The sequence below is a fragment of the Triticum urartu genome, chromosome 5A, assembly GCF_056163025.1.
Source record: "Triticum urartu cultivar PI428250 chromosome 5A, HENAU_Tu73, whole genome shotgun sequence".
In the NCBI taxonomy this organism is placed as follows: Eukaryota; Viridiplantae; Streptophyta; class Magnoliopsida; order Poales; family Poaceae; genus Triticum; species Triticum urartu.
The window spans coordinates 444,853,329-444,880,519 of NC_141877.1; the positions used below are offsets into that span (position 1 = coordinate 444,853,329).

Here is a 27,191-nt window from a genome sequence, read left to right on the forward strand (position 1 = left end):
TTGTACTTCAACATGCTACTCAGACCTTCGGCGCACAACAAGAATAGATAAGGTGACAAGAGATCCCCTTGTCGAATTCCCCTGGATGGCTTGAAAAATTCAGAAAAGCGCCCATTCACCCGGACTGAAGAGACAGTCTCCACACACGCCATCACTCTCCCTATCCACTGTTCTGAGAACCCCATTTTCCTCATTACCTGTCGCAAATAAGACCACTCGACGCGGTCATAGGCTTTCGCCATGTCAAGTTTGACTGCACATGCATTTCCTCTACCTTTCTTCTTTTTCAAGTAATGGATATTCTCATAAGCAATCAAGACATTGTCTGTGAACCATGCTGTGACATGCCAGTTTGGTATATGTATGTGGATGGACTATAGTTGATTAATCGTCGTATACTACCTCCGTCCTAGTTTACCAATCCTCATCATATTTTGTGTCATATTTTGACTATAATTTTAACTAACAAAATATAAGTTACACATAACAAAAATAATACCATTAGAAAGTACTTTCAAATACGAATCCAACAACATATTGTTTGATATGCAATAACATTTTGCTAGTTAAATTTATGATCAAAAGGGACCAATAAATCAGGATGGAGGTAGTAGAGTATAACTGAAAATAGACTTTAAAACATGCCCCAAAACCCCGAGTGCGGCGTTTCGGTGCCTAGGCTCATCTGCACCTGGTCAGAAAATCAAAACAATACTAGAAAATTTCAAAGAATTCTAATTTTTTTGTATGATAGATAATTTGATGCGTGAGGTTCGTTCCAATTTTCAAATCATTTGGACATCTGAGAAGCTCTCAGCAAAAAAGACAAATCGGATCATAATGATGTGTGAACAGTAAACAATTTTTGAATTTTTTTGTATTTATTTTAAATTTTTTCATCAGTGCGGGTGCAGCTGAGCCTCGACTCAGAAGTGGATAACCGCAAAACCCCTCGTTTATTTTTCTTTTTTCTTTTGTTCTTTAGAGTGGCGTATCTGAACCCACGCCGCGCAGAACGTGCCATCGCTGGTGATTGCGCTGTTCAGCCGGGGACCAGGGGAAATCGCGTGGGCGGCTCAGTTGCGCGGGCGGTATGGACAGACGGAAGATCTTGCCCCCATGTCGGCGTGCGCTTGGTCTCTCGACGTGTCCCTTTTAGAACGTGCCCGATCTTTTGAGGTAACGTTCTCACGTGTCCTTTCTACAACGTGATCTGTCCTAAAGCACAAGCGGTCGGTAAGGTCCATGCATGCGTGTTTAGGATTACTGGCTGGCTGCATGATGATGATCCTGGACCGGCCGGACCTTTGCCACCACGCAAAACCTTACTCCCTCCGTTTCTAGTGCGCCCGCGCTTTCCGAGATCCAACTTTGATCATAAATTTAACCAACGAGACCAACTGCAGCGGGAGAAAAAATTATATAATTGAAAACTTCTTTCAAATACGAATTCACTGATATAATTTTTGCTCCCGCCGCAATCGGTCTTGGTAGTTAAATTTACGGTTAAAGTTGAAGCACGGAGATAGAGGAAGCACTACATTGTGGAATGGAGAGAGTATCTGTTAGCACTGTTACTGCATCCAAGGCGGCCTAAACATTAAGCAACACCTGGCTCTTATCTGCTAGCCTGTTACTACACCAAGGCCGTCTGAGCAACACTCGGACAAAAAGAACACTCGGCCTCCATGGCCACCACCATCAGGAGCGGAGTCGTCGCCATCTGCGCTGCTTGCGCGGCCACCCGACCTCGCCGGCGGCTACCAGTTGATCGAACAAGAAGGTTACCCCAACTCCAACGGCCTTCCTTGTCGACCACATTCTTGCCTCAAATAAGATGCCAGGGCGTGTGGCGATCGACAGTCCGTTCCGCCTCAGACACGAGTGGGGCTCCTCCGGTGACTGCCCCGGGGACATCTGATGCCGCCGCCGCCGGCGACGAGGTGCTGCTAGAGGCGCCGGGGAGCTTCCGCGTCTACAGGAGCGGGAAGATAGACCGCCTCAACGACCCCACCATCCTGCCCGCCGGCGTCGACGAGGCCACCGGCGTCACCTCCAAGGACGTCGTCCTCGACGCGGGCACGGGCCTCTCCGTGCGCCTCTACCTCCCCAACAAGCTCCAGGACGCCTCCACGAAGCTCCCGGTCGTCGTCTACTTCCACGGCGGCGCCTTCCTCATCGGGTCGGCCCGCGACCCCACGTACCACAACTACCTCAACGCGCTCGCCGCCGCGGCCGGCGTCCTCGCGGTGTCCGTCGACTACCGCCTCGCCCCGGAGCACCCGCTCCCCGCCGCCTACGACGACTCCTGGGCCGCGCTCCGGTGGGCTGCCTCGGCGCAGGACGGCTGGATCGCCGACCACGGCGACGCCTCTAAGCTGTTCGTCGCGGGGGACAGCGCCGGCGCCAACATCGCGCACGAGATGCTCGTGAGGGACGGCGGGCCGAGGATCGAGGGCGCGGTACTGCTGCACCCGTGGTTCAGCGGGAACACGGCGATCGAGGGGGAGCCCCCGGCCGCGGCCAGGGTGACCGGGCTCCTCTGGTCCTACGCGTGCCGCGGGTCGGCGGTGGGCGGCGCGGACGACCCGAGGATGAACCCGCTGGCGTCGCCGGCGCTGGAGAGGCTCGCGTGCGCGAGGATGCTGGTGACCACGGGGCTCGAGGACGGGCTGGCCGCGCGCAACCGCGCGTACTACGAGGCCGTGGCCGCGAGCGGGTGGCGCGGGAGGGCGGCTTGGCTGGAGCTGGAGGGGGAGGGCCACGTGTTCTTCCTTGGGAAGCTCCATTGCGACAGCGCCAAGCGGCTCATGGACCGCGTCGTCGCGTTCATAGCCGAGGCATGAGCTGCACGTTGTATTGCCCGTATCTTCTTCCTGGAGGCACACATACATAGCACGCCGACATCTGGTTCTGAGCCTCATGTCCAGCAGAAAAACCATGGGGACCTATCACGCCAAAAAAGCACACGCTGACCATCCCCAACCATGATTTTAACCATATGGGAAAATGGTGCAACCTAGGGCCAGGGAACTCCATGTCCGACAGCCACGGCAACGGGGAGATTGCATAATCCTCTTGGGTTTAATGCAACAATAAAAAAGAATTCTCTCCATTGTCAATCCTCTTGAGTTGCAGACTTGGTACAGATTGCTAACAGGTTTTTCAATTCGGTTTGCTATTATTGCCTATTATGAACATAAATTACAGCCAAGACATGTTTTACCTTTACAGCACTGCCGATACCACGTCAATGTGTAATCAAGATTGGTGTCGTCTTCATCTTATCAGTGAGCTGTGAGTCATCTTGTTTCTCGGCGGGCAAAATCGTGCTTGATTCTGAGGTGTAAGGTGTTTCGGCCGTCATCATCAAATATACTACATCTTGACTCTGTCCAGTGTTGATAATAGCAGCATCTGTGGACGACTTCATAAATTTAGCTCATGCGTCTGCGTGATGATTCGTTTGCAACCACCAAGCTCAGTAACAACTCTGATCAAACCCTGGCCTGCTATGCCAAGCGAACAGATGGCTTTGGATCACGACCGCCCCCCTCCGAAGATATTCCAGCGAGATTTGCCGTTCTTCCTGCTTGCACTCGCAGTGACCTTTTTGCCTGATTCCTGGTGCTCCGCTGCTTCTGGTTCCTCGTCTTCCTGAACACCTTCAAGGACAGAGACCGCCGCATCCATGGTCGGCCTCTTTTTGGGGTCCAAGCAAACGCACTCGAGGGCAAGGGCAGCGATTTTCTGTGCGGCACTGAACGAGTAAATACCACCTAGATTGGCATCTATGACACAGCGTATCTTGTGCTTATGTTCGAGATATGGTCTGGCCCAGTCCACAAGATGCTGCTCCCCTGCTGGCCGGTTCGGGTCAAGGACGCGGAGACCTGACAACATCTCCAGAAGTAATACTCCAAAGCAATAGATGTCACACTTCTGTGTAAGATGGCCTGCAAGTGTAGAATTGTTAGGCTTTGGATAAAGGTGATAACTACCAGAAAGACACCATGGCAACATCTTCACACTGAAGTAATGGATTAACAAAAATAAAATGGTTCAAAATAATAAACAAGGCCATTTACACCTCTCTTAAAAGACCATGTAGAACTTTTCGAGCCCACAGTAAATAATACTCCCTCCGTTCCAGAAATAAGTGTGAATGGCCAATCTTGTGTGAGACTGTTCAAATTTGAACTAAAACCACGACACTTATTGTGAAACGGAGAGAGTACTTTTAAAGCAATGGAAGGCAAGTGGCGATGCTATCTGGCAGGCAGCTGTTAGCCAGCCCCAATGCGGTCAGCTCTTGACCAGTACCTTTTCATTTCTAGTAACCTTTCGGTTTTTAGCACTTTCCTCTTTTGTAACTTATCAAGTTTCAGAATACTCCTTCCATTCACAAATACAAGATGTTCTAACTTTTTTGTGAATCGAATGTATATAGACACGTTTTAGTGTGTTTGATCATTCATTTCAGTTTGTATGTAGTCCATATTGAAATATCCAAAACATCTTATATTTGTCAACGGAGGGAGTACATGTCTGTACTGTAACTTTCAGGATTTTGACTTCTGGACAGAACTTTTGATGCCGTGAAGTCGTCTAAGACATGATAGTTGTGACACGCGGCCGTACGTGTTGGATATTTAGTTGTTGAAGAACTCGTATTTGTCGATTCCTTACATGTTATTATAAGGACGGAAATTAGTCTTCAAATGAAGATTGTAGATATATGATCGGAACTCTATCAGAGGTCAGCGTCTGCCGTAGCGAAGGTCGGTAGACCGGGTGTGCAGAGAGCAAAGCACCCGTGGTATGAATTACTCATTTGTTCCTATTAGCGGATTAGCTTTCTACTTCCAACTCAATTCACTTGTACACAACCTTATATATACCCCTCTTGTATGACGGACCAGATGACCTCATTATTAAATTTCTGCATGTGCAAACACTATTGATATAGTGAAGATCACTGTTGACCCATCGGACGGAATGTTTGTAATGGTAAAACTCCGTTTGAAACAATGTGGTAGAAAGCAATGTGCGAATTGACCGTCATGCGCATTTTTTAAAGGTTTTCCATAAACACATTTGCATAATGTCAGAAGTTGTATTCTGAAGATTACCTGTTGCAATGTATTCTGGAGCTGCATAACCATGTGTCCCCACAACCCTTGTGGTTAAATGACTCTCCTCACCAACAGGACCATTAACTGCCAGTCCAAAACCAGCGAGCTTCGCAGTATAGTCCTGCACAGTAGTATGATGCATTCCTTTCAGTAGACATCACATGCTCATATAGGTGAAGTATGATGTACTGACGATTCACTTACTCTGTCAAGTAGAATATGGGAACTCCCAAAATCTCTAAAAATGATATTTGTCTCTGCACAGTGAAGGTAAGCTAGTGCTTTTGCAGCTCCAAGTGCAACTTTCATTCTCAGGTTCCATGAAAGAGGTTGACATGGGCCTCCTACATCAGTGATTTATATAGCAATTCATAAATATGACATACATAACAGTGGACAACAGCGGAGCACGAAATCCTGCTTCAACTTACTCCTATAAAGATGATTGTCCAAGCTCCCACGTGGTATGAACTCATATACTAGTAGCTGGTGCTCATCCTCCAAGCAGTACCCAAATAACTTCACAAGGTTGGGGTGGGAAAGGTGACCTAGGTAATTAACTTCTGCCGCCTATAAAGTTAACAGAGTTAAAAATCCTCCAATATTCCATCAGCACCTCTGAAGCTGTAACTGATAAATTTGAAGTCATCCCTTCCAGATAAAATTTCGAAACTGCGCTAATACCAAACATGAATCATAGCTTCGAGGACAACAACACAAAATAGAATAACAGTTATGCTCACCAACCACTCTTGGTGCCCTTGCAAACTCTCCTGGCTTAATCTTTTCACTGCAACAATTATACCAGTGCCAGGTTTGCAAGGTGACAATGTGTTCTCATCAATCCATCCTTTATATACACGTCCAAATCCTCCTTCACCGAGCAGAGTGTTAGCGCGGAACTTCCTTGTGGCTAACCTGAGATTATCATAACTGAAGATTTTAATACTGGCTGATGGCAAGTTCTGGCATTTAATATCCGCACTTAGAAGCACTGAATCCGAAGAGGCTCGAATGGCTTGACTGCTGCAGGAACTAATCATTTTCCCATCTTTACCACCACCTTTTGAGAACATTCCTGCATATTATGTCTTCAGTACTCTTTAAGGAACAAAACATACACAAAAATACCAAATTAGCTTAATATTTTAAGAGAAAATGTTCTCTGGTGGATACTTTTGCATTGATTTACCTCAGGTCCATAGTTAACTTATCATGTTTTGCAAGTTTCAGATGTTTGATTCTGTTTTTTAGGAAAACTTTGCACAGAAATTTGGAACTGGCTGATGCAAGCTATGGTCAATTGGCCTTGGCCATCATCTGAAAATGGTATGAGCGGAGAGAAGCATAGCAACAGTTGGAAAGGTCAGGTCTTAAGTACTATTTGCCTACCTGAGTTCACACATGGGTTGAAGGCCTGATTGCTTCGTAAGTTGGTTACCTACAACAACGAACTTTAGAGCTTCAGTTCTTGTCTACATGAGTCTCTCTTAGACTCTGAACATATACTAGTAGTATTTTCCCTCAAAAAAATATAGCAGTATTTAAAAACTATTAGTCGTATTCTGTAGACTCACTTAAAACAGATTACAGTGGTTGGTTGAAACATCAAAGAGCTGGCAATCTACTTCAGTTTGTCGGGTGGGAAGACACAACCAAATAATTTTGAGCTTATTGTACATGTTATGAAGTCAATATATTTTATGGATAATGTACAGTATAACTAGTTATTTTATGCATCAGAACATCGCAATATCTATTTAGAGAACACCCTGATATAAAATAGGTGAATGTGCAAGATGAAGGTTCTTCTATAGATAAATATCCTTTTTGGTTCTCAAGCGTAATTTTAAATAAAGGTAACTTATAAAAATGGAATTGGCAGGATGTAGTAAGTGTGCTTTTTGCAAACATGAGGAATCTGTCCAGCACTTGTTCTTAATGAGTTCACGCATTTTATGTGGTGTATGGTCAGATCCGGCATTCCTTCACCACAGAGCACTACTGATATGTTTGACAATTAGCTCTTACGGGGACCTAAAAGATTTTGGGAAAACTTATTAGTTGGAGCGGCCACATGTTTGGGCAGCCCTGGCGCTGGCAGCGAACCTGGGTGCTACTACTGTGGCAAGAGGAAGGGGAATGGCGCTCTCAGCGTGTACAAGATTGGACTTTTCACGAGCTGGTTGGCTGTCTAGGTTTTACACCTCATCGGAGGATGAGGACCACCACATTTGCTCTTTTGCTGAACCTTTTAATCCAACATATTGTTTACTGGACTGTGTAATTATTTCTTTCACCGGGGTGTGTGTGTTACCATTACCAGAAACTTTGTTTCAGCGTTGTAAACTTTTATGGATGTGTGCATCCTGGATGCAGATGCTTAGCTGCGAATCGTCTACATACTAGAGCAACGAAAAGTTCCATTATCTCAATACATGGTTAGTTATTCATCTTAGAAAATGTGGTGGACAATTCTAGTTAATCCAGGAACCTAACTGAATCAGGCTGCAAATAATAATACCCATCTATCTATTAAATATCAAATCCAATAAGCACATACGACAGAACTTATTTTTTAGTTCTAGCAAGCTATACTGTTATAGAATACAAAAGGTTAAGTTAATAAATAGTATAGGTGTAATGAAGGGAAGATTATAATTAAAGGGCAGGGGTATATTAGTGGTATTCATTATTTAGAGAATATGGCAATGAGTTTAATTTAACTCTTCCATATATGTCCACATAGCAAGAGAAAGGCACAGCCTCAGCATTAACCCCATTTGGTGCTGTGCGTGTGTGTGTTTTGAGGTTTCAGGGCTTGTTGAGCTGTGCCCTCAGCATTAACCCCATTTGATACTATGTGTGTTTGTGGACCTTGTGTGTGTGTGAACCTTGTTGGATGCTTGGCTCGTGCGGTTTGCTTTATCTATAAAGCGGGGCGAAAGCCTTTTTCGGTAAAGGCACAACCTGTGAACAGATCCAAAGAAAAGCCATGTCAAAGATGGAGATATCACTGTTCCAGCAGTGTGAGAATATACCTGCTCTATTGGTGAACTTCTGGCTGTATCAATCTCATTTAATTCATCGATAATGGCAGTATCAATCTTACTCAATTCATCCACAACCTCAGCTATAGTAGGTCTTTTCACTCGGTCAGCCTCCACACATCTTAACGCTATTTCAATGCATTTCTTAACTCCATGTGATGTATGCGACAACACAGTTGCCTGCAATGCCTTTTCCCACTTTTCATGTACCTACAGAATTGAGACATAATATACTGGAAGTGGAAGGTGACATGCATGCACACTGGTAAGTCGATAGAACATAATATTTGGAAAACATATATTTTCTTACAAGTTGAATAAATTCTTGGGAAGACATATCCGCCAATTTGGAGTAGCCCTGGTGTCCTGCCATTATTTTTATAATTGTAACGCCCAAACTGAATACGTCAAACTTTGGTGTGATGTGGAACCTATTGATGTATTCTGGTGGCATGTATCCACTGCATGTATCAAGTACACTTACTTCAATAACAAGTTATAACCAACGAAGTCGATTACTTTTCATCAGTTATAAGCTTACGGTGTTCCTATAATTCCTTTTGTGGAACAGGTTTCTGTTGAATCAAAGAGTCTGGACAAACCAAAATCTCCTATCTTTGGCATCATATTCCTATCCAGCAATATATTGGCTGGTTTCAAGTCCAGATGGAAAATCGACTCTTTTGATCCATTATGAAGGTAATTTAATCCCTCACAAATTCCTTTAATGATTTTGTAACGCGTGTGCCAACCAAATCCGCAGGATTCATCTGTAGAGATAAACAAAAATATGCTACCAAGCCTTAATTGGGGGATTGTTTTTGCGTTCATGCAAAAAAGAATACTGTCTAAGTAGAGCATATCATACCCGTGAGATGTCTGTCAAGGCTTCCACCCTCCAAGTATTCGAAGCAGAGAGCTCTATCTTCCACCATAGCAAAAACATATCTCCCATTGTGCTCTACGCATATATGACGAATTTCATGGAAGTAGCCAACTAACCTTACTATATTTTGATGATGGACCCTCATAAGGTTAGTACACTCGTTCTGAAATTGCTTGTCGCTGTCAAGTCCTGGATGCTTGTAATAAAGCTTCTTCACAGCAATCACTTCACCATTGTCGAGTGTTCCCTGTTAAATTATCGTGTTAATATGGTACATGGGTTCTCGTAGTTTGTGATAGTATCATTTGAAAAGAAAAATGGTATATAGCAATCATACCTTGTAGACTACTCCGTACCCGCCAACACCAATTCTGTTGTCCTCAGAAAAATTATTTGTAATTTGCTTTAACAATTGGAATGTAAAATCCCTCGGCGTCGCACTTACATGCTGTAACTTGTTCTCCATGGTATTGTCTATTTCCTAGTAGGACAACTTCGACATTCCATCGACCTAATAATACCACAAAATTCTTTCAGAGAAGATATGGACATGTGTATGCATTGTTTTAGGAATGCATATGCACAATTGTAAACAAAGAATGGACATTTTGCTGCAGCCACTCATTCAAGCATATGTTTTACTGAAGGCTTATAGAGCCTAAACTTTGGGCCCAATCAGAATTGATTACAAATGTCTCCCAAATCAGCAGAAAATACCCCAAAAGGAAAAACTACCAGGAGTACATGGATGTGGCCGGCGAGGTGTGTGAAGTAAATCTTATGAGACATCACAAAACCAGAGAAAAGGGGAGGAAGAACTGAAGAGCAGATCTGGGCCCTTACCTCTGTACCTGCGGTGGCATGGCACATACGGCGCAGGGAGTCGCAGTCAACGGTCGACAGTAGCTACTGTAGAGACGGAGAAACTGCTAGGTAGGTCGCTGCTGGTGGGTGCGCCCCCCTCCCCTCGCACCGCCGGCGAGCAGGACGGCCGCAGGCCCGCAGGCAGGAAGTTGGGGAGGACCGCCGGAGGGCTGCGAGGTTGGAAAGTGGGAGTGGGGGTGGGCAGAACTTGATCCATTGACGAAAGTGGTAAACTATAGGGCGGCGAAGCTTCTGCGCGTCCCCGCGGAAGCGACTACGCGAGCGGTGGTCAGTCCCGCGTTCGTGGCTCCTGTTGTTATTCCTTCGAGTTGAACTCTCGCGCGAACTGCCTGGCGGCCGTTGGATCATTTACCCGCATCTCAAAGCAGGCCTGCGTGACACGTCAGCTAAAGGGAAACGTTTGCATGGTGCGCCTCCTCCAGCGAACCCAGGGCATCTTCAGTTGTTTGGCCCCCAGCGCATCCGGTAAATGCCTTTGCGCGCCGAACGGTTTTTTGATCTGAGGAAAAACAAGTTTCCAGCCGCGCTCCTAGGTTTCGATCCCCCAAACGCACAAAAATTCATAGTTCTCTTTCCCGCTATCAAAAAGTGTCACAGGTTCGACGATCATCATGCCACAGATCGGCGATCGAACATAGCCAAAGTCCGGCGATCAAAAGGTCGGCGTGTACCCCCACACTAGCGGCGAGAAGCTGGCCGGCGACGCGACACTCTGCTGGTACCCCACGCGCCTTGTGGGTACTGGTGATGACGGGAAAATGGCGGGCGTGAGACATGCGTCCACGTCATTGATACATAGTCTTTACCTAATAATAAAGCAAATTGGGTTTCTTTCGTCCGTCATGGCATTTTTTTAGAAAAATCCTTCTATTTTTCTTTACCTAATAATAAAGCAAATTGAGTTTCTTTCGTCCGTCATGGCATTTTTTAGAAAAATCCTTCTATTTTTCTTTACCTAATAATAAAGCAAATTGGGTTTCTTTCGTCCGTCATGGCATTTTTTAGAAAATTCAACCCGCAATTCTGTTTTAAGTTAAAATAAATCGTTATTTTTGTATTTTACATAAAAGTCCCTGTCTTTTCTTGAAATCAACCCGCCGTCCGGATTTAAGTCACACCCAAACCGTTATTTTTATATTTTTTGAAAAACCCCCTGATATTTTAGGTAATTCATCCGCGGATCATATTTAAGTCAAACAAATGCATTTTAAAATCATCCATATCTTTTAAATCGTAACTCCGATTTGAACATGTTATATATCAAATTTGATTAGAAAAATATGTAGAATATGAATATGGGATTATCTTTACCTGTTAAGTATTTTTAAATATTATTTTGGAATATATTTGAGTCAAACCAGATGATTTTTTAAATTATATGTATCTTTTAAACCGTAACTTTGATTTTAACATATTATATATGAAATTTTATTAGAAAAATATGTGGAATCTAAATATGATGTTAATTTTACCTGTTAAATATTTTTAAAATATTGTTATGGAAGCAAATTTATAATTTATAGCGCAAGATTCATTTTTTTCATACCAGCGGCGATCCGGATTGCAAATAAACACCCCACTATAACCATATACGAAAAAGAAAATATCGATAACTACACATGCATACCTCTGAAAAATGTCGCAGGGGAAAACAACAGATTTCTCATCGCGAGAGTGAGAGAAAACGAGAGAGAGAGAGAGAGGGAGGGAGAGAGAGAGAGGGATGGACGCCTTAGGATTAACCATATTCAACACATGTTTTTTGTGTGAACACCGAGGCCATCACAGGCGAGAGTGAGAAGGAGGATAAGTAGCAACACAAATATGATGCCTCGCAAAAATAAAGGAGATGAACCTATTATGGTCTTGAGTGATGGTTGTTGAGTTAAGAACGTGTGTTATGTTTTCTCCCCCGTTGCAACGCACGGGCTCTTTTGCTAGTGAAACTTAAATGCATAAAATAAAAATAAAGATCAAACATTGCAGGTACATTATTTTCAGAACTCTTATATTTACATAAAAATTCTATTAATTACATCTCCGAAAAGAAAACCTCTGATTAAGAATTCCAACTATCTTATTACATAGAATTGCAACACATGACTACTATAAAATGATAAAGAAAAATCGCTCCGCCTCGCTGTCGTTGACACCGGTGTGCTCGAGGGAGCATTCTCGATCTTCTTCAAGTTATCATGTGTCTTGTTCATTTATATTTTTACTCTTGCACTCTTATGAGCAGCACGTAGAGTATGAGTGCAATGCATGCTTTTTTGCATGAGACACCTAATTTATGTAGTCGACTTAACCAACATATGCTAGTATGATCATGCGGCTATCTTAATCAGTTTTTAGGTCATTTCATTTTAACGAGTGATAAGTCGACTAGAAGAGTATCCACTTAATACATGCATGTTACATATTTTATTAATGCACATATGAACATGCATAAGATGATGAGGCACATGATTTAATTCATGTTGGCCTCTGCGCATGCATGGAAATTTAGCAAAAGGGGGTTCTAATATTAGAACCATCCCGTATGTTATCTTGTTTGATATGTTTGATGAGATGCAATATCTTTTATTTTAGTATGGGTCACATGCATATACTCTAACCATCAGTGGACAGTATATGTGTGTTGCATAGAGCCTCTACGCTCTAGATATATAGAATTATATTTTACTTAACCTACACACATTAATTTTCTTTTATGGGCATATTTTATTTAAGTGTGAACTGAGACAACTAGTATTTTCATTATCTCATGTCTACACACGTTGGATTTCACTCGGCACGTTCTATATGCATTAGAGTATGTTTATTTAATCATCTATATGACAGATGTATATAACATTTGTACACCCTGTTTGTATTACTATTGACGTGGCATAGCATATATGTCCGCAGTGTAACCAACTAGAGGATTCAAATATAATCTGGCAAACACCTAATTTATACATTTTTTTATGCACTAGATCAGGAGGTACATGCACAATTTACATGGTCTTATTTTATGCAACTCAAACATGCAGCAAATGACGAGTGCATTTTTTTTGTAGGCACAAACCTCTAGGGTTCGTGTATGTTTGATATTTGTTTTTCCCCAAGCTTTATCTTCGCGTCGCTCTCATCTACAATGGAAAGGAAAATATATCCTCCTTAATTTGGGTCACCATGATCAACCAAGGAGTGAAATTTATCCTCTTTGACATAATCGCACTTCGGCTCGTATCACGATGATCAACCAAGGCAAAGATGACAAGATGGAATTATATGTCGTATGCTCCTTGATTTGTATCATGATGATCCGCCAAGAAGTATTTTTGTTGCCCTTAAACATATTCGCACTTTGGCTTGTATCATAATGATCAGCCAAGGCAAAATGTCAAAATGCAGCTATATGGAGAATGCTCCTTGGTTTGTATCACAATGATCAACCAGGGAAAAATTTTCCTCTCTTAAATATAAGTGCTCTTTGGCTCGTATCACAATGATCAGCCAATGCAAAATATCAAGATGAAGATATATGGAGAATACTCCTTGGCTTGTATCACAATGACCAACCAAGTGAAAATTTTACTCTCCTGAACATACACTAGTAGAAAACAGGGCTTTGGTTGGAGCCTGCCAAGCCCATTAGTCCCGGTTCAGTCAAGAACCGGGACCCATGGGGGACATATGTCCTGGTTCATGCGCCCAGGGGTCCGGCGGGCCTCGGGAGGCATTTGTCCCGGTTTATGTGGACCCATTTGTCCCGGTTCGTGCCTAGAACCAGGACAGAAGGGGGGCCTTTAGTCCCGGTTCCAGTCACGAACCAGGACCAATGAGATGGCTATATATATACCCCTCGCCCACGAGCAGAGCACTCCACACTGCTCTGTTTTTTCTGGCCGGCGAGGGGAGAGCTTTGTGGTGCTCTAGCTCACCTCCTATGCACACGAGGTGTTCGATGAAATGCATGAGCCACACCAGTTAAGTTTTCTCCTCTCGAAGCTCGACCTCCAAGCTCCATTTTCCCCAAGATTTGTCGGTCCGTCACGTCCCGTCTCCGTCTTCACCGCCGTCGATCGCCCGCGCCAATCTCGTCGCCTGCACCACCGTAGTGAGCCTCTTGTTCTTATCTTCTTCTGAAAGAAAAAAAATCCTTACTTTAAATAGATACTTGTCTAATTTTCTTACTTTTATTATTGCTTGTTATTATATAGTGCGATGGTTTTGGTATCCGCCCCCGTCGGCCCTGATCCTGGCTATGATTCAGATGTGGTATATATTATCTTTTATAACTATTTGGTTCATTTATTGTTTATGACAATTATGCCAATCAAGTTGACATAGATTTTATTTATCTAGGAGGTAGTTGAACCAGAAATTCCAACTGACCGTATTGTCGAGAGGTTAAATTTAGTTGAAGAAGAAAACAATTATTTGAAGGAAAAAATAAAAAAAATTGAGGAGGAGAAGATGATATTGGAGTTGCATGTTGTAGATGTCGTCGATGATCACAAGATCAAGATGGATACAATGCGGTTGAAGATTAGAAAGATTAGAAAATATGCCATTCATACCGAGGCCTGGTATCATTATGCTGTTGGATCAAATTTTACCTTGGTTGTGATTATGATCGCATTTGTTGTTGCATTGAAAGGTTTTACATAGTTTCAATGTATGGTTTAACTAGATGCTCTGGAGAGCTATATGGTGTTCAATGAGAACTATATATGTACTTTGGTTTTAATGTGATGATGAACTTCTATTAATTTGGTCACTTATCTATCCATGTGAATCTGTAATGGTTTTTGACACACATAATTATATATAATGCAGGCAGATGAACCGGCAAAGGAGGTACGGTGATAGACACACCTCCGAGTACATTAAGGGCCTGCATAATTTTCTCGAAGTGGCTTAGGCAAACAAGCAGAATGGTTTTATGTGTTGTCCATGCCCTAATTGTGGGAATACGAAGTCTTACTCTGACCGGAAAATCCTTCACACCCACCTGCTTTATAAGGGTTTCATGCCACACTATAATGTTTGGATGAAGCACGGAGAAATAGGTGTTATGTTGGAAGACAACAAAGAAGAAGAGGACGATGACAACTATGTCCCCATGAATACGGTGATGCTGCAACGGGGGAAGCTGCTGAAGATCAAGAGGAACCAGACGATGTGCCCGATGATGATGATCTCCGCCGGGTCATTGTTGATGCAAGGACACAGTGCAAAAGTCAAAAGGAGAAGCTGAAGTTCGATCGCATGTTAGAGGATCACAAAAAAGGGTTGTACCCCAATTGCGAAGATGGCAACGCAAACCTCGGTACCGTACTGGAATTGCTGCAGTGGAAGGCAGAGAATGCTGTGTCTGACAAAGGATTTGAGAAGCTACTGAAAATATTGAAGAAGAAGCTTAAACGATAAGGAATTGCCCGACAGTACGTACGCAGCAAAGAAGGTCGTATGCCCTCTAGGATTGGAGGTGCAGAAGATACATGCATGCCCTAATGACTGCATCCTCTACCGCGGTGCGTACGAGGATTTGAACGCATGCCCGGTATGCGGTGCATTGCGGTATAAGATCAGACGAGATGACCCTGGTGATGTTGACCACGAGCCCCACAGGAAGAGGGTTCCTGCAAAAGTGATGTGGTATGCTCCTATAATACCACGGTTGAAATGTCTGTTCAGAAATTAAGAGCATGCCAAGTTGATGCGATGGCACAGAGAGGACCGTAAGAAAGATGGGAAGTTGAGAGCACCCGCTGACGGGTCGCAGTGGAGAAAAATTGAGAGAAAGTACTGGGCTAAGTTTGCAGGTGACCCAAGGAACGTATGGTTTGGTTTTAGCACGGATGGCATTAATCCTTTCGGGGAGCAGAGGAGCAATCAAAGCACCTGGCCCATGACTCTATGTATGTATAACCTTCCTCCTTGGATGTGCATGAAGCAGAAGTTCATTATGATGCCAGTTCTCATCCAAGGCCCTAAGCAACCTGGCAACGACATTGATGTGTACCTAAGGCCATTAGTTGAAGAACTTTTACAGCTGTGGAATGGAAACGGTGTACGTGTGTGGGATGAGAACAAACAGGAGGAATTTAAACTGCACACGTTGCTGTTTGTAACCATCAACGATTGGCCTGCTCTTAGTAACCTTTCAGGACAGACAAACAAGGGATACCATGCACGCATGCACTGTTTAGCTAACACCAAAAGTATATACCTGGACAAATGCAGGGAGAATGTGTACCTGGGCCATCGTCGATTTCTTCTGACCAACCATCAATGTCGAAAGAAAGGCAAGCATTTCAAAGGCGAGGCAGATCACCGGAAGAAGCCCGCCATGCGTACCGGTGATCACGTACTTGCTATGGTTAATGATTTACATGTAATCTTTGGAAAGGGTCTCGGCGGACTATCTGTTCTGAATGACGCTGAGGGACGCGCACCCATGTGGAAGAAGAAATCTATATTTTAGGACCTACTCTACTGGAAAGAGCTAGAGGCCCGCTCTTCAATCGATGTGATGCACGTGACGAAGAACCTTTGCGTGAACCTGCTAGGCTTCTTGGGCGTGTATGGGAAGACAAAAGATACACCGGAGGCATGGGAGGACCTGCAATGTTTGCATGAAAAAGACGGCATGCCTCCAAAGCAGTATGAATGTCCTGCCAGCTACGCTCTTACCAAAGAAGAGAAGGAAATCTTCTTTGAATGCCTGCTCAGTATGAAGGTCCCGTCTGGCTTCTCGTCGAATATAAAGGGAATAATAAATATGACAGAGAAAAAGTTCCAGAACCTAAAGTCTCATGACTGTCACGTGATTATGACGCAACTGCTTCCTGTTGCATTGAGGGGGCTTCTACCGGAAAACGTCTGATTAGCCATTGTGAAGCTATGTGCATTCCTCAACGCAATCTCTCAGAAGGTGATCGATCCAGAAATCATACCAAGGCTAAGGAGTGATGTGGTGCAATGTCTTGTCAGTTTCGAGCTGGTGTTCCCACCATCCTTCTTCAATATCATGACGCACGTCCTAGTTCATCTAGTCGACGAGATTGTCATTCTGGGCCCCGTCTTTCTACACAATATGTTCCCCTTTGAGAGGTTCATGGGAGTCCTAAAGAAATATGTTTGTAACCGCGCTAGGCCAGAAGGAAGCATCTCCATGGGCCATCAAACAGAGGATGTCACTGGGTTTTGTGTTGACTTCATTCCTGGACTTAAGAAGATAGGTCTTCCTAAATCGCGGTATGAGGGGAGACTGACTGGAAAAGGCATGCTTGGAGGGGACTCAATAATATGCAGGGACGGGCATTCTTGGTCTCAGGCACACTACACAGTTCTACAGAACTCTACTTTGGTGACCCCGTATGTCGATGAACACAAGAATAGTCTACGCTCCAAACACCTAGAGTAGTGTGACGACTGGATTACATGTGAACACATCAGGACTTTCAGCTGTTGGTTGGAAACACGTCTCAGAGGTGACAACACTGTTTGTGATGAGTTGTACTCGTTGTCCAGGGGACCATCTTCGATTGTATTGACTTACAAAGGATACGAGATAAATGGGAATACATTTTACACGACCGCCCAAGATCAAAAGAGCACCAACCAAAATAGCGGTGTCCGCTTTGATGCAGCAACCAAGAGGGGAAAGGACAGATATTATGGTTACATAGTGGACATATGGGAACTTGACTATGGACATGATTTTAAGGTCCCTTTGTTTAAGTGCAAATGGGTCAATCTGTCAGGAGGCGGGGTACAGGTAGACCCACAGTACGGAATGACATCAGTGGATCTGAACAATCTTGGGTATACTGACAAACCGTTCATCCTAGCCAATGATGTGGCGCAGGTTTTCTATGTGAAGGACATGTCTACCAAACCTAGAAAAAGAAAAGATAAGGAAGCGAATACATCATACGATGAGCCAAAGCGCCACATAGTTCTTTCAGGAAAAGGAGACATCATGGGAGTGGAGGGCAAGATAGACATGTCTGAAGATTATGAAAAGTTTCATGAAATTCCTCCCTTCAAAGTCAAGGCTGACTCAAGCACCCTGTTAAACGATGAAGATTATCCATGGTTATGGCGCAATAAGCAAAGGACACAAGTGAAGAATTTCTCTCCACAACTATTATGATGATGCCTTTGATCTAGAATATCCATGTAACAGACGAGTTTCCATATGAAACCATGATACTTCGAAAGAGATTGTCCGTTTTGTACACGAAGTGCATCCAGTTTTTGCCGTAACCCTCTAAACTTTTTAGCACATGCTATGTGGGTGAAATGATGATATCATGCCAACTTTCAACCTTGTCAGAGTTCATTTGTAGTGCTTTTCATTTTCAGGGTCATATAGCTAAAAAATCAGCAAATGCATGAAAAATAACAAATGAAGTCAGAAAGGGTTGAAAATTGATGATGTGGCTTTGAATGGTGCATTTTGAACACACAAAAGTCTGGAGTTCAAATAAGTTCAAAAAAATGAAATCCCTTTGTAACAGATGTGCTTTCGTCCGAAACCCTGATACATCGAAAGAGATTGTCTGTTTTGTACACGAAGTGCATCCAGTTTTTTCCGTAACCCTCTCAACTTTTTAGCACATGGTATGTGGGTGAAATGATGATACCATGCCAATTTTCAACCTCTTCAGAGTTCATCTGAAGTGCTTTTCAATTTCAGGGTCATTTAGCTCAAAGAATGAAGTAATATAAAAAAGAATGATCTGGAAAACTTTTATGAAACTCTAATAGCAAAAATAATAAACTAAAAGAATGAACTAGAAAACTTTATGCAACTAAAATTATCAAAGTATTTTCTGTTCAAAACATTAAAAGCAAATAGAATTTTCATAAAATAAATAAAAATGGAAAAAATTAAATAAATTAAATAAGTAGAAACAAAATAAACTTTAATAAATAAGTAGAAACAAAATAAAACAAAATAAACTTTAATAAATAAGTAGAAACAAAATAAAATAAAATAAACTTTAATAAAATAAATAGAAATAGCAACAGTAAAATTTTTGTTGTAAGTAGAAACAAAAAAAAGCAACAAAGAAAAAAACTGGAAAAAATGCCACCTACTGGGCCACCATGGCGTGAATACGACTAGAAACCCACCCATGGGCCAGGATTCAGACCCGCGGAAGGCCCAGTAGGCCCACAGGCAGATACAGTGTGTTTAGGCCCGTAAGCCTGCAGTTCAGAGGAGTTCAAAAGGGGAGGCAGAGCCGCTGTCGGTGTCAAAACCGGCGGATCTTGGGTAGGGGGTCCCGAACTGTGCGTCTAAGGTTGATGGTAACAGGAGACAGGGGACACGATGTTTACCCAGGTTCGAGCCCTCTCGATGGAGGTAATACCCTACTTTCTGCTTGATTTGATCTTGATGATATGAGTATTACAAGAGTTGATCTACCACGAGATCGTAGAGGATAAACCCTAGAAGCTAGCCTATGATTATGATTGTTGATGATGATCTATCGACTAGCCTGGCCTCGGTTTATATAATGCACCAGAGGCCTAGGATAACAAGAGTCCTAGCCGAATATGCCGGTGGGGAGGAGTCCTTGTCTTGATCACCAAGTATTGTGGAATCTTCCTTGTATGCGGCAGCTGTCCGAACTAGCCCATGAGTATATGGCCATGGGGGTCCTCGGCCCAATCTAACAAATCGGGAGATGACGTGGTGAGTACCCCCTAGTCCAGGACACCGTCAGTAGCCCCCTGAACCGTTCTTCAAGTTAGGGATGCTCCTCGATTCTTCCGAACTGTTCTTCATCTTCGGTCGTCGGTCTTGAAAACTGGTTCAAAAAAAATCTTCTCATCTTCGATTTTGAGGATCGCCAAAGTGAATCCGAAGAGTTTACACGTCGGGTATCCGAGGAACCCCCTTAAGTTTCCGGCCTTTATCAATGCCTTGCTATTTTTATGCCACACCTCGGGATTGAAGTTGTTCCCGGGAGGCAGTGTCCTCTTGTGTCCGAGCTCTAACGCCGGACTGCATTCGAGGTATCTTTTGCAGCCGAGCACCAACACCGGACTGCTTCCGAGCTCCAACACCGAAATGTATCCGAGCTCCAACACCGGACTGTGTCCAAGCTCCAACGCCGGACTATATCCAAGATGCCATAGATCATCTTGGTCCAAAAAAGTTGAAGGAGTTTAGCCGAGCTTAATGCCAGAAATGCCCTCTATGGAGCTAGCCGCTAGCGCCCGAGCTTTATGCCGGACTGCTTCCAAGGTGGTGCACCACCCCGACCGCAGGCTGATTTTTTATGAATATTTTTAACTGGTGCAGTTTATTCTCTGCCGATGTATATCCAGTAGCCCTCAAGGTGTGTATCAGTCTAAAACCCGAGATGCACCTAAAGGCAAGCATAAAACCGCTGTTCCCAATAGCCCCTGAGACTCAGGTCGATGCGCGAAATCGTCCTGAGGATCAACTCCTAGCTCGACAGCATACATAGGAATAAAAACACAGTGTAATATATTAGAAATAATAATGATCAGCGGACGGGCCCCTGAGAGAGGGTCGTGAAAAGTCGCTGTGATATATTAGCTTGATGCCAGATAGGTCCAGATGGTACTTACTGTTGTTCGAAGACGCGCATTCCCATAGTTCGATCAAGCCGAACACTGAGCCCTTTGAATTTTCTACATTGAATAGGCAATGCAGTAGCCCCCGAGACACTGGTCGGGTGGCAACACCAGATCAGGGGATCGATGTGCCCCTTTAATATTTGTGAATAATGAGCGCAAAGCCCAGTAGCCCCCGAGCCTTAATGTGGGCACGGGTGGCCGAATTAAGGATCGACATCCAGAGTAAAATCACGGATTATGTGTAATGATTATATATATCCAAGTACTTTACATCATTATTTTGATTCCATTACGACCGTTTATCAGTTGAAAGTGGCCCATCGTCGACCTCTACCCCTTGGTAGATACTACGCAGGGTGTTTCCGCAATAACAAAACAACCCTTAGCCGATGTCTCGGTGCCCGAAGGCAGTTGTGTTAGCGGAAACGAGGCAATCAGATATGCGGGGTTTATAACTTTCGCTTAGTCATAGGAGCTTTAAACTGGGGAAGCTAGCTATGAGCCCCCGGTTAGTGTTCGTGGACATCCGTGGTCAAGCCGTAAACACTTCGGCCAATGTTATGAACGACCCGTCATTTAACATAGTCATCGGATTGCTGACCAGTTTACGCCTATTGTGACAGTCAATTTTCGGCTTTCTCCACTAAGATGCTTAACCATGCGAGCTGGAAGCACAATCGCAGTGGTTCTCCCTTTGCACACCTAGCCGAACAAAGCGGAACGTAGGAGGCAAGCACAGGAGCCGGGCAACCCAACTATTGACCGAAGACACAATTCGAAACTGATGCATATATGGCAATATCCGAGAGTGTTTTTGCCGAATCTCTAAAGGTGTCCGGCGTTGTACTACCAGACTAATGCTGGAATACACAAATAGTTTAAAAGTACCATAGGCTTGGAAAACCAAAAAATGTCAGTGAAAACCTGACGTCCGAATAAGATCAAGTGTTCGGTGCCAATATGAAAATTGGACTGTAGAAAAAAGTGCTTCTGTCGTGCTTTAACATGACACATCCTATCTCAAGAGTTCAAGCGGGTCAGCCTACGGCTTCAACCTCCTATCTCGAAGGCGGAGTACTTCTCATTGGGCCAGTTTAGCAAACTAAACTCTAGCGGCTTTGAGAGAGAAATTAGGCTCCCCGGCTAGTGACCACACACTCATGTCGAAAAAAGGAGTGATAAATAATAATAATAAAAAAAAAACTCTGCAACGACTAAGAAGAAGAACACTTATTATAAAACGGCTCATATAAATTTAAGAGCCCCCAAGTGACTTGGGTAAAAGAATTTTATGTATAATGATTCTATGTACCGAAGTAATTATATCATATCTGTGTTCAGCCAAACTTTAAACGCGTCTTAACCGACCGTCGGCTTCTCCCTCTTCGGTTAAGGGCCGAAAAGTGTTATGTACTCCACCTGTCGAGAATATCGATGGTGTTTCCGATAACCAGGCAATCAGGCCATAAGGCTGTAACAGACAAAGCGCGCTCATGGAACTTATGCTATATTACTGACGAAGTGTAAGAAGCATCTTCAAAGAAAATAGTACCCCCACCGATACCTTTCTTCGGTTGCTCATTGCTACTATGAGACTTGTGCAATAGATTTTTTGTACTCATGAGTTCCGTCATGTGCCGACCATAATTGAAAATAATAAGAGCGCTAGCTTTCCGCTTCACCCAGTCTGAGGTCCGCCTCAGATGACCCGATCGTGACAATCGCAAAGGTGCTCCCTTTACTCCCTAGCCGAACAATCGGGAACGTAGGGGTAAACACAGGAGCGAGGCAACCCAGCTTGCAAATCGCTTAAGTCAACATGGTGCATATTGTGGCGTAATACACGAACAAGGAACGAAGACGTACAAGTGTAATCATTTGCAAGAGGAAAGGCTTCATAAAGGAAGCCCCCAAGTAAATGGGGTATTTGAATTTGTGTGTCACAAACAAAGTTTTGACAAGGAAATTTTTTACAAGCAACTTTTTTCCAAAAAAAGTATAATGCTTGGTCGAACCGAACACAAGTTAAAAATTTAAAACTTTGAGCATGAAGGCAACTTAGCTGGTTAATGTGTTTGGTATTGATGACGCGGTCCGAGCTTGATGCGGGACAAGGTTCCATCCCCCAAGCCGGCCCTGAGGTGGCGGAGCAAAGAGCTCGGCACTCCAAAGTGGTGACATAGCACGGTCAATGAAGGTCGGCAGAGTGATGCCGAAGTCCCCGGCATAGGGTAATGAAGTGTTGACGAAGCCCCCCGTCCATCCGAGGTGACGTGGTATGTAAGTATGCCGAGTTGACGACACTGCCCAACCCGGATCATTTTCCTGTGCACAAAAAATAGTGCAAACCGGAGATAATAGTAATAATAACAATTTAAAAAATCGTTGCATAATGAATAATTTATGCAAAGTGAGTAATAAAAGAAATATGGCCTGGCACCAAAGTCAATGTCGATGCAGGGCGTCGGCGTGATGCGGTAAAGGCGTGGCAAAGCCTGAATTCACAGGTCGGTCCGAGTTCCGGATGTGGCGTTCGCCGGACTATGTACGAAAACTGACCGAACCACCATGCGACCATCGTTAATGCGGCCACCATTTGATAGACCTGTATACATATGATGGACAAACCAGAGTAATAATTCCTTGGGAAAAATAAACTCAAACAAGCAAAAAATACTAGGATTAATAGCACCTGATTTATTTGTTGTAGCAATCTGAAGAAAGGTGATTCCCAAAATTGGGACTCGATCCGCACACCCATTGCTTGATGGGCGATAAAGCGACAGCATGGCAATGTTGGCAAAGGTTGGCTCGCCGAGGCAAAGCCCTCGGTCGAGCTAACGTGACGGAGCTGGTCGGCTAGTGACGCCAAAGTCTCCGGAGTAGGTTGATGATGAGATGGCGAAGCCCCCGGTCCAACCGAGATGTCGAAGCCTCGATGTCAGACGATGAGTCGAAGTAGGTCGGTGTGATGGTCACCGGCTTGAAGGAGCAACAGTGCTGCCCTGCCGATGCAGGTCGTGACGTGGTCAATGCCGTCTTGATGAAGTGACCGTGCGGCGATGTCGGTGTGCCTGCTCCGTGTAATCCGTGGGGCGTCGATGTTGGTGATGATTTATCCTTCGTGATGCCGAACTCCTGTTTGGCTTGCCGAGATGATGATCCGAAGAAGTTGAGCTCGGCTCAACAAAGTGACGACGTGTCTAGCGCAGGTCGACAGCCGTGGAGCAATATTGCCGGACTGGTTTGACACCAGCATGATGGTGAAGATCATGTTCAAAAGATTTTAAAGTTAGTGTGATGTGTTCGGGAACAAAACCCACAATACCCCCTACAAAACTTCCTTCAAAAAGGATGTCCGAAATCCCATTCATAAAAAAGACGAACTCGGGTCGGATTCGTTTTCGCGCAGAAAATAGATCCGAAAAATGATGCACTAATCGGAAGGTTCCCGAAGTTTGGACGGTTGGATCGAGCTGAAAGTTTGAGGGGTGGTAGATATGGGAATTCTGCAGCCGGTCAACGGTTGGATTTTCCAAAGGACGTCCGAGCTAAAAGCTGAGCACCACGCCCTAAACTCGTCCATATTTTCATCTAGATTTGACAGGGCTCCGGTATATCGCGGATTGCCAGAGATTTCTCCATCGGAACTCAACAAAATTTTCCAGGGTTGTCGTAGACTTAATTCCGAACAATTCCACTGAAGAAATCATTAAAACAATACTTGAGGAGGCGATGGCGGCGGATACAAGTTCGATGTCCAGAAAAACAGCACGGTCGCCCGAGGGCAATGTTGACGTTGAGCCTGCGGGCTCCCTGGATGATTCCTCCATGATCTTGATAGAGATCAGAGTTGATGTTGATGAAGGCCCTCATACGAACATGATGATCGGAGGTAGGGCGCGGTCCTCGGTCTAGCCAAGGTGACCAGTCGAGCCGGTGACGAAGATGTCGACGTCGTAGTTAATCTGCAAACGAGCTATCGATCCTTTTGCCGATCATACAGCGGAACTCTGAATGAAAGCACCATTGTCGGTGTCAAAACCGGTGGATTTCGGGTAGGGGGTCCCAAACTATGCGTCTAAGGTCGATGGTAACATGAGACAGGGGACACGATGTTTACCCAGGTTCGGGCCCTCTCGATGGAGGTAATACCCTACTTCCTGCTTGATTTGATCTTGATGATATGAGTATTACAAGAGTTGATCTACCACGAGATCGTAGAGGCTAAACCCTAGAAGCTAGCCTATGATTATGATTGTTGATGATGATCTATCGACTAGCCTGTCCTCGGTTTATATAATGCACCAGAGGCCTAGGATAACAAGAGTCCTAGCCGAATACGCCGGTGGGGAGGAGTCCTCGTCTTGATCACCAAGTCTTGTGGAATCTTCTTTGTATGCGGCAGCTGTCCGAACTGGCCCATGAGTATATGGCCATGGGGGTCCTCGGCCCAATCTAACAGATCGGGAGATGACGTGGTGAGTACCCCCTAGTCCAGGACATCGTCAGCCGCGCTTATAAACCGGTGCGGAAGCCTCTCAGCTAGCGAGCTGGGACTAAACTTTTGGCCGCGACAGCAGCACCCCCTTTCATCCCGGTTGGTGGCACCAACCGGGACCAATACCCACCTTTTGGTCTCGGTTGGTGGCACTAACCGGGACTAATGCCCACCTTTAGTCCCGGTTGGTGCCACCAACCGGGACCGAAGGTCTCTGCTTCCCGCCCTTTGGGCTGCTGAAAAGAGACATTTGGTCCCGGTTGGTGGCACCAACCGGGACTGAAGGGGTGCTTTTGTCCCGGTTGGTGCTACGAACTGGGACCAAAGGGCTGGCTATATAAGAAACACTTTGCAAATTTTCAGTAGTTTCTCCCTGACGCCGCTCTCTGCCCCGACGCCCTGCTCCTCGTCGCCGTCGTCCACGTCCGTCGTCGCGCTGCCCCTGCACCCGCCGCCGCCCCCACCGTCGCCATCATCGTCGCCCGCTCGTCGTCGCCGTCGCCCGCGCCCTTGCCGTCGCCCGATGCCGTCGCCGCCCCGGCCCTGCCCCGACGCGCGTCGCCCCGGCCCGCCCCCGTCCTCGTCGTCGCCCTGCCACGCCCCCTTCGTCGCCGTCGCCCCCTGCCCCAAGCGCGCGCCCCCTGCCCTGTCGACGTCATCGCCGTCGCCGTCCTCGCCGCCGTCCCCGCGCCCCTCCTCACCTTGGTCCGGCCGGCGCCCTCCCTGTCCTTGTTTTTTCATATATATGATGATATATATGCTTGTTTTTTTCATATATATGCTTGTTTTTTTCATATATATGATGATATATATGTTTGTTATGATAATTGTTTTTGTTCATATATATGATGATTTTTTTATAGAATATGATGTTTTTTGTTCATAGATGATCATATATATGATGTATGCATGGATGTGGATGAAATATGATGTTTTTTTGTTCATAGAATATGATGTATTTTTTATTCATAGATTTTTTTTGTTCATGAGAGAGGCGGGGACGTCGAGGAAGTTGTATTGTTTAGGGTTAGGGTCGTCGAGGAAGAAGGAAAATAAGGAAAAAGAAGAAAAGAGGAAGAAGGCGAAGAAGAAGGAGAAGAAGAGGAGAGAAAAAATAAGAAGAGGAAGTAGAAGAAAAAAAGGAGAAGAAGAAGGAATAGAGGAGAAGAAGAAAAAATATCTCCTCCATTCCTTCTTCTTCTCCTCTTTTTCTTCTTCTCCTCTTTTTTCTTCTTCTCCTCTTTTTTCTTCTTCTTCTTATTTTTATCGGGAACGAGGGTGTCGAGGGTCACCGAGTGGTCGAGGGTCGAGGATCACCAAGGGGTCGAGGGGACGAGGGTTCGAGGGTCGAGGGTTGAGGATCGTCGAGGGGAAGAGGGTTCGAGGGTTGAGGGTCAGGGATCGCCGAGGGGTCGAGAGGTTTCCTAGTGTCAAAGTATTGAAGAAATCCATGCCTTCATCATTTGCGGAAGTAACCGGGGCATGTTGGTACGAAGATCTGCAAAGTTGTTTTGGAACAGAGTCCCGATAGAATAATTCGTCTTTTTGTACGAATTTCAGCAAAGGCCTTCCAAATAGCGATATTCAGAAGGCTCTTGCTGAACTTTGTACCAAAAAGTGAATTATCCTATCTGGGAATCCGTTCCAGAACAACTTTGAAGAGCTTTGTACCATCGTGCGCCTGTTAGTTTCACCTAATGATGAAGACATGGTTTTGTTGAATCCTTTGACACTAGACAAACGTGACATGAGGGGGTCAAGGGCCGGGAACTAGGGTAGAGGGTCGTGGATCGCCGAGCGGTCGAGGTTTTGAGGGTCGTCGAGGGACCTAGGGTTCGAGGGGCCTAGGGTTCGAGGGTCGAGGAATGCCGAGGGGTCGAGGGTTCTAGGGTCGTCGAGGGGCCTAGGGTTCGAGGGTCGAGGAACACCGAGGGGTCGATGACTGCCGAGGGTTCGAGGGTCGAGGGTCGAGGATCGCCGAGGGGTCGAGGGTCGTGGATTGAGGAGGGGTCGAGAGGTTGCCTAGCTAGTGTCAAAGTATTGAAGAAATACATGGCTTCATCATTAGCCGGAAGTAACCGGGGCATGATGGTACGAAGTTTTCCTAAGTTATTTTG

At 44.8% G+C, this 27,191-nt stretch overlaps 2 protein-coding genes across 2 annotated transcripts; one reads left to right on the forward strand and one right to left on the reverse strand.

Annotated features, from left to right (window-relative positions):
* Nucleotides 1–825: 825 nt before the first annotated feature.
* LOC125509576 (putative carboxylesterase 2) lies at nucleotides 826–3,048 on the forward strand. Its single transcript, XM_048674568.2, has one exon. The coding sequence runs from the start codon at nucleotides 1,689–1,691 to the stop codon at nucleotides 2,844–2,846; it is 1,158 nt and encodes a 385-aa protein (XP_048530525.2). The 5' UTR covers nucleotides 826–1,688; the 3' UTR covers nucleotides 2,847–3,048.
* A 48-nt stretch (nucleotides 3,049–3,096) lies between these two features.
* On the reverse strand, nucleotides 3,097–10,221 carry LOC125509575 (uncharacterized). The gene is made up of 12 exons (XM_048674567.2): nucleotides 9,915–10,221; nucleotides 9,409–9,582; nucleotides 9,054–9,318; nucleotides 8,727–8,955; nucleotides 8,496–8,646; nucleotides 8,177–8,395; nucleotides 6,528–6,576; nucleotides 5,879–6,213; nucleotides 5,567–5,705; nucleotides 5,340–5,479; nucleotides 5,133–5,256; nucleotides 3,097–3,956 (listed from the first exon to the last, which is right to left on the reverse strand). Exons 2-12 carry the CDS (start codon nucleotides 9,535–9,537, stop codon nucleotides 3,541–3,543), a joined length of 2,196 nt encoding a protein of 731 aa, XP_048530524.1. The 5' UTR covers nucleotides 9,538–9,582; nucleotides 9,915–10,221; the 3' UTR covers nucleotides 3,097–3,540.
* Nucleotides 10,222–27,191: the final 16,970 nt, after the last annotated feature.

Coding starts and splice junctions, on each gene's coding strand:
- LOC125509576 (XM_048674568.2), top strand. CDS start 1,689: ATGGCCACCACCATCAGGAGCGGAGTCGTCGCCATCTGCGCTGCTTGC.
- LOC125509575 (XM_048674567.2), bottom strand. CDS start 9,537: ATGGAGAACAAGTTACAGCATGTAAGTGCGACGCCGAGGGATTTTACA. Junction 9,319..9,408: donor GGTACGGAGTAGTCTACAAG/GTATGATTGCTA, acceptor ATAATTTAACAG/GGAACACTCGACAATGGTGA. Junction 6,214..6,527: donor CAACCCATGTGTGAACTCAG/GTAGGCAAATAG, acceptor CATAATATGCAG/GAATGTTCTCAAAAGGTGGT.